Source organism: Mastacembelus armatus, chromosome 13 (assembly GCF_900324485.2).
Source record: "Mastacembelus armatus chromosome 13, fMasArm1.2, whole genome shotgun sequence".
Lineage (NCBI taxonomy): Eukaryota > Metazoa > Chordata > Actinopteri > Synbranchiformes > Mastacembelidae > Mastacembelus > Mastacembelus armatus.
The window spans coordinates 21,214,845-21,226,072 of NC_046645.1; the positions used below are offsets into that span (position 1 = coordinate 21,214,845).

Here is an 11,228-nt window from a genome sequence, read left to right on the forward strand (position 1 = left end):
ATTCAATTGTTACAGCAGTTTTGTTTTTTAATGCTGATTTTTTGGCTTCAAATTGTCTATAACCTATACTATACTTCAAAACATGCCTCTACTGTACTGCTACATGATAAAAGATGTAATGATGTATAATTAAAATAATTTCTTGTGTTAGATTTGAAAATGGCCCATGAGCAGCAGAGAAAGTCTCTGGAAGAGGAGTTTGAAAAGATTAGATTGTCCTTGCAGGTAAACACCTTTTGGTTGACAATATGAAATTATGTGACAAGTTACAGCAACTGACAATATCTGTCTGTTATCAGGACCAGGTGGACACGCTCACATTTCAGAATCGTAGCCTCAGAGACCGAGCAAAGCGCTTTGAAGAAGCTCTGCGCAAGAGCACAGACGAACAGATAGTGGTAACTGCTTCATGATCCAGAGTACAATACAATATAGGACATTTTGCTGGCTGCTTTATTGAGTGATTCCAGAGATTGTTGGTGGTTTTCACTAATGTGGACTCCTGTTGGCAGGATGCTTTGGCACCATATAAACACATTGAGGAGGACCTGAAGAGTCTGAAAGAAGTTCTGGAGATGAAGAATCAACAAATCCATCAACAGGAACTAAAGATTTCAGAACTGGAGAAAATAGTAGGCTTTAAATTGCTGCTTTTCTTTAGCACCATAAAACCTGCAGACCTTGATTTTGTATCTTGCTGCCTACTATTATTGAACTCATACCTAGCAATTATGCATTAATTCAAGTTTCAAGCTGATGGTGAGAATTGCTTTGAAATCTTTAAATGCATCATTATCGTAGTCTCACCTCCATACACCCAGCAGTTTATAAGACAAATGTTTCCTTTGCAAAATCATATTTGTTATATATGGTCATTAATCATTTGAAGAATTTAATGGTGTGCACCTTTTCTCCTGTATTTTTGAGCAGGCTGAAAAGAATGTGTACCTGGAGGAGAGACTACAGGTGTTACAGCAGCAGAATGAAGACCTGAAGGAACGAATTGACAAGAACCTTGCTGTGTCCAGGTCAGTTTAAAAGCACAATGGCACAGCTCAAATGTATCTTCTTGTTATAAAAAGATATTTTAAATACAACATTGTGTTGTTGGATATATTATGGTAACTGATATACCTACACTCCTGCAGCTGGAAATTTCTGCCTTTAAAGGTTAGAGTGATCTATTAGCAGAAATGGAATATAGTATTCATAAGTATGTTGTCATTAGTGTGTAGTCATTTGGAAAATACCAGCCATTGCATTTTCTTAATCTTAGAGGCAGCTATATTTGGCCACCATGTTTCAGTAGCACTGTAAGAACAAGCCAAACGCTGCCTCTAGACAGTGAGTCAGGTTTTATTTTAAAGGTGGCAGCCACTGTACACTGTGCTCCATGGAAGGGTTGGGGTGTGAGAGGTGCTCAGAAGGTTGCATTCTTCAATCTTACCACTGGATGCCACGAAATCTTTCACATTTTACACATCGCATGTTAAAAAGCAATGCAGTACTATTGACATGTCACTTGTTTTTGTCATCCTTCTCAGACAACTCTCTGAGGAAAATGCCAACCTGCAAGTGCACGTGGAGAAGGAGAGCAATGAGAAGAAGCGTCTCAGTCGCACTAATGAGGAACTGCTGTGGCGTCTTCAGACAGGCGAGCTGAGTCCACGAATGTCTCCCAGCTCTTCCCCCATTCATCGACCCTCCTCTGGGCCAGGCTCCCCTGCCCGCCCACATTCCTATCATCAATGACACTCTCAATGGTAGTTCTTAAATCAAACACTTTCTTTTATCTGGCATCAGGAGCCCTGATGTTTTAATCTTGTTGAATCTTCCTCAGGATTTTCCCTGTAGGATTTTAAACTATGTAGATGGACACAGATAAGTTTGTTTCATGGAAAATGCCATTTGCCCATGTGATGCATTTCCAAAGCCAAACCCCAGGAATTTTGATTTCTGACCTAAAGAATTGTATTAATGTTTTTTTTTCTATTCAACATGAACAGCCCACAAAGCAGATGCACTGCAATACTGCAGTAAATGAAAGACCTGGTCATCATAGACATCAGAGAACAGAATCAGATGAACTGTGCCTCATTTCCATGTTGTCGCCTCCATCAGCATTTGCAGCTTCATATCCAGCACTCAGGAGGACGGATGAACAAAACATCGCAAATATCAGAAGTGGAACAATGAACACGAGAAGCGCCTTTGCTGTCCATTCTCTCCCACCAGCAACATCTACCAAGGCATGGGCAAGACTTTAAATACAATCAGTAAAGTATCTCCAGTTAGTTACTTTTAAAGTATGAATTTTCCTCTGCTAACTTTCTCATGCTGAAGTATTTCATATATCAGGGGTGCAGGAATGACTACCTAGCCATTTAACTTCTATCATCCATCCTGCTGTCTCCTTCAACAACTAGATATAAGCATTGGCCTGAAATATATGGTAACAACCTAATTCAGTAATCCACTTATCTGCCTACACAGTGTAACTATATTATTGATAAAAAACACGTATATTGCTCTCTTTAATGCATGTTCTGTCTTCCACTTATAATGAACTTTATTTTAGGGTTAATTACAGTAGTGTGATAAGTGTCATATGTGAGTGAAAGAGTGAAGGGGCAACAGAAGTTACCCCCAATTTATAATAAACCAGCAGGATTTATTCAAAACATATTTGAATAGTAGTATTTTAAATTTCATGCTAATGTCACATTTTTCATGTTAGTCATGTTAAGAAAGCATTTCTACAAAACAAAGTACAGGATCTGTAGAAACCACCAAAGAGGAAATCATCAACCACAGCACTTCATTAATTCTCCTGGCTGTCATGTGTTTGGAGTTAAGTCCTGCAGAATCAGCCATACATGGTGCACCCTTTTTTATGGGCAGGCTTTTTTGCCTTCATTTAACAGTAGATCACAGAGATTTGGTCAGAGGCAGAGAGGGGAGGATACCTGCAACCCACGTCAGCAGCTGGACTCAAACCTCTGACGTCATAAGTTGTCTTCTGGCTAAAACCACTTGCCTATCTGTGCACTCCACATTGCAGTTCTTCTCAAACAGTATTCCCTTGAACACTTGTTAATCCAGCATTTGTTTGTTTTGTTGCATTTATAGAATTTAACACACATTCTCTATCTCTGTTTTTAAGTGTACCTTAATGGTGCTCTTGCAGCCAATTGGAATTGTTGCTATTTTCAGTCTTCTTTGTGATCTGAGATTGACAGCAGAAAACTCAAATAGCAAATGTGATGGTAATTATTATGGATTCCAAAATTAATTTAACCACATGTACCTTCAGTTGAGGTTTGGCAAAATTGTTGAGAAAAAAAATCCTAAATCCTAAATTTGAAAAATCATTTCATGAAAATAAGCACGTACATCTGCAAGTTGTTACCTCAATTCTCATGTTAGAGAAGAATCTCAGGTTTTGTGAACTATGAGTCATAAAGGGAAGAAACTGCCATACCTTTTTTGTATTATCATTACTTTTTTTAAACATTTGCTCATGTTTACATAAACACACAGCTCAACTGTCTGTTTCAAACGTTGTCTTTGTATGAAATTATTTGGTTAAACATGTTTAAATATTTTGAAAAAACAATCAGCAACCATATAGAAGTTTGCTTTTGAAGAAATATTTCTTTATTACAGTATAATAATCAACTCAGACATAAAATGACATAACCTGGACATAAAATGTGGAAATCTGCTCAAACAGGCATTGGTAGAACAAGTTGATTTAACTTGGTCTCTGGTTAGTTCTACTGAATTCTTCAAATGAAGTGGAAATCATATTTCTCTCCATCAGGTACTCCTATTGCACTCTGTGTCCTGTGGACATGCCCTTGTAACCTTGTATTTACTGAATGTTTATTCAACACTACAATAAGAGGTTTTGTTTACAGTTTATATCTACTTTCAGAGACAGTTGGTGTCAGTTGTTCTGTGGATCGTTTACAGGATTTCTCTTAAAGATTGTATTCAGTATTTCAGAATTTCATGCTCTGGATGTGTGTATATGAATGCATGTCTTTATAAAGTTGTTGTACATTATTTGGTTTTACATTTCTTGTGCATTTCCATACAGAATATTGATTTGCTTGTCCTCCTCCAGAACTGCAACTTTGCTGGTTAAAATACTGTGGCCAATGATGAGACACTAATGTTTATACTGTATATGTTGGACTTTGTATTTAAGTATTAAATCACAACAAAATAAGTGTAGAAATACAAAATTTTGTGCTGATATAGCTTTAAATATAGACTTCTTTTTTCTTTACATAAAATTCTACTCTTAAGAAGTGTTAGTTCAGTGCAGAGCATAGTTCAGCAGCAAACATATTAAGCCTCTTGGACCATATGTAAAACAGTTACCACTGGCCCTCGCATTTTTACGTTAAATATCACTACAAATGAGACTTACTTCAGCTCTTGTAGGACTTGCTGACTAGAAAATTCATCATTTCTGCTGCATGAAATTTTGCAGTATATCAATGGGCAGAGGAAAGATGATGGTTGAGTTCTTCTCTGCTGCAATGGTGTTGAGAGTCTGCAGGTATCGCAGCTGGAGAGCAGAGGGGGACTCAGAGATCACTAGAGATGCTTCTTTCAGGGCCCTGGAGGCCTTCATCTCGCCTTCTGCAGCAATGATCTGAAACACACACAGACAATCATTATTTCTTGTTCCCGCTCCGCTTTTGTTTTCGAGGATTAGAAGGTGTGAAAGTCTCAAGGACTGCTCTCTCTTCACCTTAGCCCTAGCCTCCCGACTGGCCTCTGCCTCTGCTGCCATGGCTCTCTGTAGCTGAATGGGCAACTTCACATCCTTGATCTCCACACGCTCCACCTTCATACCCCATGCATGGGTGGCTTCATCCAGAGCTTCCTGCATGGAAAAATTGAATAACAATCCAGTCGCATAAAACCGTTGTTAGCTCCACAAAGTAATTATTTGTAACATATAAACCAACTTTTAAGCTCTGTAGACCCTTATCCTTTGGCCTTTAATGTCTCTGGTTCAAGCTCATTGCTGTCATCATTGCCAGAACATTTAATATCCAAATATTGGGGTATAGACCAAAATAAAGATAAAAGGCGGGTGAATTTTACCCTACATGTTGAAACAAGCAAATGTTTGCCCTTGTGGTACTGTTTAGGAAAAATGTATGTCAGCATTTCCTAGAGTTGCACTGCTCTATTTCAGCCAAAGAAACACTAAGAAACTTTAGAGTAACCCACCACCCCCAAATAACAGCTAATTAGCTTAAGCATCCAGGTGTCCAGAGCAATGAAAAGCTCAGTGAGTTTGCCTTTTTATTGTTTTGTCAAATATTAACACTGGATTTTTGTCACTACTTGTTATTAAATATAACACCCTGCTCCAGCTCCCTCATAATATCCACTTACACCCACACAGTTCATCCATACCTGCATACTGAGTGATATGCCCTCTCTGTCAGACAACAGTTCTGAAAGGTTTTTGGTACCAAGTACATTCCTCAGGGTAGTTTGAGCCAGCAGGCGTGTAGACAAATGTGCATTTGACACATTGGCCACAGATGAGATCGGACAGTATATGCGGAAGTACACCACGCCATCCACAGACACTGTCACTGAGTCTCTGGTTAGGAACTACAAAGGGAAAAAAGCAGAAGTTATGTTTCCACTTTTCTCACCACCCAGGAAAGCGAATGTTATGAATAAGAGAAAATATAGGTAAAGTGAAATAATGCAGAATACTTTTAGGGACACAAATGATATTACCACATTTGATGTAAAAAAAAAAAAGAAAAGGTAAAACTTACCTCTTGTGGAGGGATGTCAAAGGACACAGTTCTCAGATCGACTTTAACAAAATCATCAGTGCAGGGTACAATAAAGAAAAGCCCTGGCAAGACAGAAAGAACCAGAGTGTTTTGGCAATATTTCTAAATCCAACTCACCTCTACTGTGGAACAGAACTGTAGTGTATAAAGATTGTAAAAGAAGCATATCTGGATCATAGTTTGGAAACAAGTTTCTTTTCAGAGAACCAGTTTCTGGGTTTTATCCTGCAGTGCAATCTACTATATAGCACATTAAATGACAAACCTGGACCTTTAGGCTTCCTGTCTGTGATCCGGCCAAGTCTAAAAATGACAGCTCGCTCGTACTCATTTACTATCTGGTTATTAGAGAAAAAGAGGCATAAAACAAAGCAAAAATCACATGACATGGATCCACATAGCCTAGTGAAAGGGAATTACAGTAAATGCAAATGCATTTAAGGGTTAGGGTTAGACCCTTACATAGGTTTGCAGAAGTAGTTGGTGAGTGCTAAATATCAGCTACTAAGTACTGTAATGTTGTGATGTGTCACCTACCATGAGAATACAAAAAAAAAGACATTTCTGTTTCCCAGTTGTGCTTCACTCACTTATAAAGTTGAAAAACTGGAAATAGTAAAATTTTCTGACCTGACAAAAATTCAGAAGGGAAATCGTTGGAACTTCTTGACATTTTAAAATGTTCATAAGTCAAATTCCAGTGCAATAAAAGCAGTCAAATACAAAGAAGATATCAGTTTAAAGAAACAAATATTGTTCTAATCCTAATCAGCAGTGTACATGCATGAGAAATACTCTACCTTAAGACACATAAAGATTGTGATCGGGAAAGTTACTGTTATCAAGAGGAGGGATAAAATGACCAGCAGCCAACCGAAACATCCCAGTCTCCCTGTGGTTTTATCTGTAGAGAGAGAAATGCTTCAACAGCTTATTGTACAGTTACTTATTTAGTTAAATCTGAACTGAAGATTGTTGTATTCACGTCATTGTTATTGTTATACAAGTACAGCTTAATAGGATCATTTAGGACAGGTGACATATGTTGGAGTCACACTTTTCATTTATCAGTAATGGTGTAATTCAACTCTAAGGGAAGCCACCTGAGCATTATCTAAAACTTCTAAAATACCGATACAGTATATAATCTATACAACCACTAAGTTACAGTAGTTATATAATCTAAAATTCATTTTTTGAATGATCAAAAACACACTTACCTTCTACATAGTCCACACTGTTGATCTGAAGTTTACCTTGCGTAACCATCTCGGTTGTGCTGGATGTTGTTGAGATCATTTGTGACTATATCTGTGTGAAGGAGCTTGGTTACCTGTTGGTTCTCTCCTCTGGCTGGTGTCTGTCCCCTTCTCTCATCACCTTCCTATTTATGAGACACACACATAAACTCATACTAGGTGTATGTGAGCTGTCTTGGTGCATGACTCCTGGACTCAGTTAGTGGGTGCCAACAAGTAACATGAACCATAGATCCTCCACAGCCCCTACGTGGCTCGGAGAGCTTAAAGTTCAGTTCTTGTGTCCTCCCATTATAGTCTTACATTCCTGCCAAGAAGCCTGACACCTGTTAAGAACAGGTTATGAATAACCAACAGGTTGTATTCAAGTCGTGACACACGAGAGCTGGTAACAAGAAGAAGAGGGGATCATGCTCATGACTCTTTTTAACATAAGCTTCCCCACATTTAAAACTGGGAAACTGATGTAATAAAAAAACATGTTCAAATTCAATACCAGACACAGGAAAATGAAAGGAAACAAAAAAGAAATGAAAGATAAAAAAATCTGTATGCATCACTTTTCAGTGCCTTTTCATCTAAAAGCTGAGTAATATGAAAACATACTGTAATTACAGTCTTGTAATTCTTGCCTGACTGCACAAAAAAGTCATTTTAATGATGTGAAGTTTTACACACCATGTTGAGAAACCATAAGAACTGACATGAGCAACTCAGCAGTTTTTCAGTGAGGTCCTTTAATTAACTGTCACAGCATATTTGGTCACATGACAGTCAGCACCCTATAACAAACCATAAATAAATAAATAAATAAAAATAAATACATATTTTCTTTTTAATGGGATTAAGTGCTGTATATTGGAGGATTGTCCTCTTGCTGCAAGAGTACACCATTCACTGCAGTTTAGTGGAAAATGCACCCTCTTGTGGTCAGGATAGGCAAGCCAGAATTTGTTTCAGTAAAGGGAGAATTACAAAAAAAAAAAAAAAAAAGGTTTTCACAGCTAGGCACAAGTCAAAATGTTCAAGATCTGCAGTGAAAATAGACATTTTTTTAAGCAATCAATTTATAGAAAATATCAATATGTTGTCAGGATTAAATCTAATTATTCATATAGTTGACTGATTGAACTGGCTGTTCATATTCTGATCTCCTGATTTTTGTTCCAATTTGACTGCCAAACATTTTGTAAATTCTCACTGACAAATGTGCGGTGAGGCACAGACCAGGCATTGTCGATCACGCTGCAACGTGTTCACACATACTTTATTAAAAATTAAGTAACAGGTGTTAGGCCGAGATTTATGGATGTTAAAATAAAAACTTTTTTAAATTGCTGTAGCCAACACAGTACAGAGACATTGCTGATAAGCTATTTCAATATGAAAACACCAAAATACATATTATTATATCGTGGAAAAAGCAGAATACTTGCTTGACGTGAAATGATCCTCCACATCAGGCGCCATCTGTCTCAATAATAAATTTGCGGCTAAACTCAGAAACCAGGATGAGGGTTGCATTGACAAGGAAGGTTCATATCATAGTAGAGTCAGAGCTGGGTACAGAACAATGAACCCTGTGAGGAAAGAGAGTTAAACCAAAATAATTATTGCGTGTCTACAAACGTGTTACAAATATTAGGCCTGTTCTATACAGTCTAAGTTCAGTTTATTTATGTACATCTTCCACTTACACCAGCAGATGGTGCAGATGGTGTGGCATGTGGCTGTGACTCAGTACATTAAGCATGCAGACAGAGATGAGATGCTCAACTAAATGTGCAAAACAGGTCAGACTTTAGATTTTCATAGTGTCTACCTTTTAGAGACAACAATGGAATTAAAATGCTTTGTTGGGATGTTTGTTGGAATCCAATGTGCTCAGTAGTACCATCATCATGATCTGGGCATGGCAGCATTTCAAATGACAGCATTTCAAAGCAATGTAATTTTTTTTCTGTAACTGGTAAATAATACATTATTTACCAGTTACAGAAAAATATTCTTTACATTGATTTTATATTCCATAATAAAGTATCTGAAAATTAGACTTTTGCAATGTACAGAATAAATGTACAGTTCAAGACAGATTAAATTGTCTATAAATATCTGTGCACTATTAGCTTTGCATTTAGCTTGCTTTCTGTTCCTGTCAGACATTAGTTGTAGTCTTTGCCTGACATGGCTTTCATCTCTGAGAGTTAAGTTTCAACTAACATTTCAGATTTTTTTCACTAAGGGCAGTACTCCTGCTGCTGTAATTGCTACCAAAGGGGCTTTACAAACTAGTGAAGAAGGGGTATGAGAGATTTCAGTTTGGATATGTAATTAATTTAGCATTTTTCTAAAACATGTTTTCACTTGAACCAAAATGGCAATTATGTATATATATATATAGCAGTGCTAGGAACAGCTAAGATACTGCGAAGAACCCTCAAACTCCCAGGCCTCTGGTAGAATACATATTATTATATCGTGGAAAAAGCAGAATACTTGCAGAATACTTGCAGAATACCCGAGATTGAGGAAGACACACCACCCATAGGGGTGAGACGGGAATTTTTTTTCTTTTTTTTTTTATTTGTCCATTTGTCCAAGTGATAATGGGCAAATGGCGGTAATTCTGTTGAAGAAGCCTGCTCTGCAGAGGTTCTTTCAGATTTCTGAGTGTCGAAACTTGTTATGAACAGAACAGGAGAGTGAAGTCTAGACAGTAAGTGTATGTTTGAATCAGCACTGTTCTCTACTGAGCCAAGGTTCTTCACGCAAAACCAAATTATATATTTGTCCTTCAAACCATGATTATATGTGATGGAAACAAGGAGTTAGTTGTGCTCCCCTGTTGTCCACAAATATGTTCTCCAGAAACACTTCAGAAAACAATGAGCTGCAAAATCGTATTTTTATCCACGTTGAACGTTAATATCAATACCCATCTGACTTAATTTCAAATTAAAAACGTATCTTTACACATTACCCTCATTGTGTTTGATAACCATGAGGCACACCTGGATCCTGAATTTCAGACAGTCTAAGGGAAAGACAAGCTCCTAGAAATCCAGTGCTGAACATGAGTGGAAGAATACCTGCATGTACAGGTCACCTGTCAGGTCTTTGATAGAAGCACAGGGGACTGTTTGTCTTCAGCACCATCTCCTTGTTGTCCACACTTTGCAGAAGTCACTGCACAACACAGGCAAAAGCGCATCAATCGAAATGAGTTCTGCTCATCCAAATGTCTTTTTGCTCACACTGACCTTCTCTGTTCTCATGAAATCTTGCCTGATGATTTTATTTGGGACATAACTGCTATGCATAAGACCCTGCAACATTTGCTGAAAAACTGCACGTCGTTTCAGGTAGGCCAAGATTTATCTTCTTAAATACATGCAAGATTTTCAGGAAAGACTATGTTCAAATTAACTCCTGGAAATTTAGTGTTTCACTTCCGTTTTCTAAGCAATGAAATCTGCCAACAGATTTCATTAAGTCGTTCCTGCCGTGCGCACTTTACGCACACCGATCTGTCAAAGCGTGGTATCACGCTCACACAAGAAAGCCACAAAAACACGATAATTGGGGGTACAGTTAAGGTGTTAAAATCGAAGTGGGCTGTCGACATCCTGCCTTCATCCGGGAGTTTTGCTTTTACTATGAAAATCCCAAACCATATGTGTATGTGTTGACAATTTTCATTTCACGACAGAAAAAGCGAAAATGAAACAATATCCAACTCTCCTCATTCAGAAGTTTGATTTTTCATTACAACTTTGTTGAACAACTTTGAAATTAATGTAAGAGAGTTTTTATACTTCGTTTTTTGTATTTTAGAGTTAAAATGAGAAAATAAGTTTTTCAGACTGAACAGAAAGTACACAGCCTGTGTTAGTGTGGTTGCTGGCTGCCTAAACCGCTGTAAACGCGGAAGAGATGCGATGCTAGCTGTGTGTTTTTTTGTAATATCCAACGATTGCCACGAGATGTCCATATAGTCCACAGTCAGCTGGGGATCTGTGGTCTAACAATCCTCCGAGTAGACCTACATGTCAAGACAGATACTGGCTTGAAGCTTGGGCATTATGTTAACAATGGAGAGCAACTTTTTCTTCACGTCTTTGAATCGACG

At 37.8% G+C, this 11,228-nt stretch overlaps 1 protein-coding gene across 2 annotated transcripts; it reads right to left on the minus strand.

Moving 5' to 3' along the window:
* Window positions 1–3,634: 3,634 nt before the first annotated feature.
* On the minus strand, window positions 3,635–7,262 carry stoml3a (stomatin (EPB72)-like 3a). Of its 2 annotated transcripts, none has more exons than XM_026321557.2 (7): window positions 7,061–7,262; window positions 6,677–6,744; window positions 6,106–6,178; window positions 5,820–5,902; window positions 5,443–5,646; window positions 4,766–4,900; window positions 3,635–4,666 (listed from the first exon to the last, which is right to left on the minus strand). In XM_026321557.2, exons 1-7 carry the CDS (start codon window positions 7,137–7,139, stop codon window positions 4,475–4,477), a joined length of 834 nt encoding a protein of 277 aa, XP_026177342.1. In that variant the 5' UTR covers window positions 7,140–7,262; the 3' UTR covers window positions 3,635–4,474. The 2 variants fall into 2 exon arrangements, with proteins under 2 accessions (XP_026177342.1, XP_026177333.1); XM_026321548.2 differs by having other exon boundaries at window positions 6,641–6,744.
* Between the last annotated feature and the right edge of the window lie 3,966 nt (window positions 7,263–11,228).

Bases quoted from the DNA above. Each gene is read 5' to 3' on its own strand.
- stoml3a (XM_026321548.2), bottom strand. From the start codon at position 7,139: ATGATCTCAACAACATCCAGCACAACCGAGATGGTTACGCAAGGTAAA. The intron at 4,901-5,442 runs GTATGGATGAAC...TTTTCCATGCAG, and splicing joins GCATATCACTCAGTATGCAG to GAAGCTCTGGATGAAGCCAC. The intron at 4,667-4,765 runs GTGAAGAGAGAG...TGTGTGTTTCAG, and splicing joins GTCGGGAGGCTAGGGCTAAG to ATCATTGCTGCAGAAGGCGA.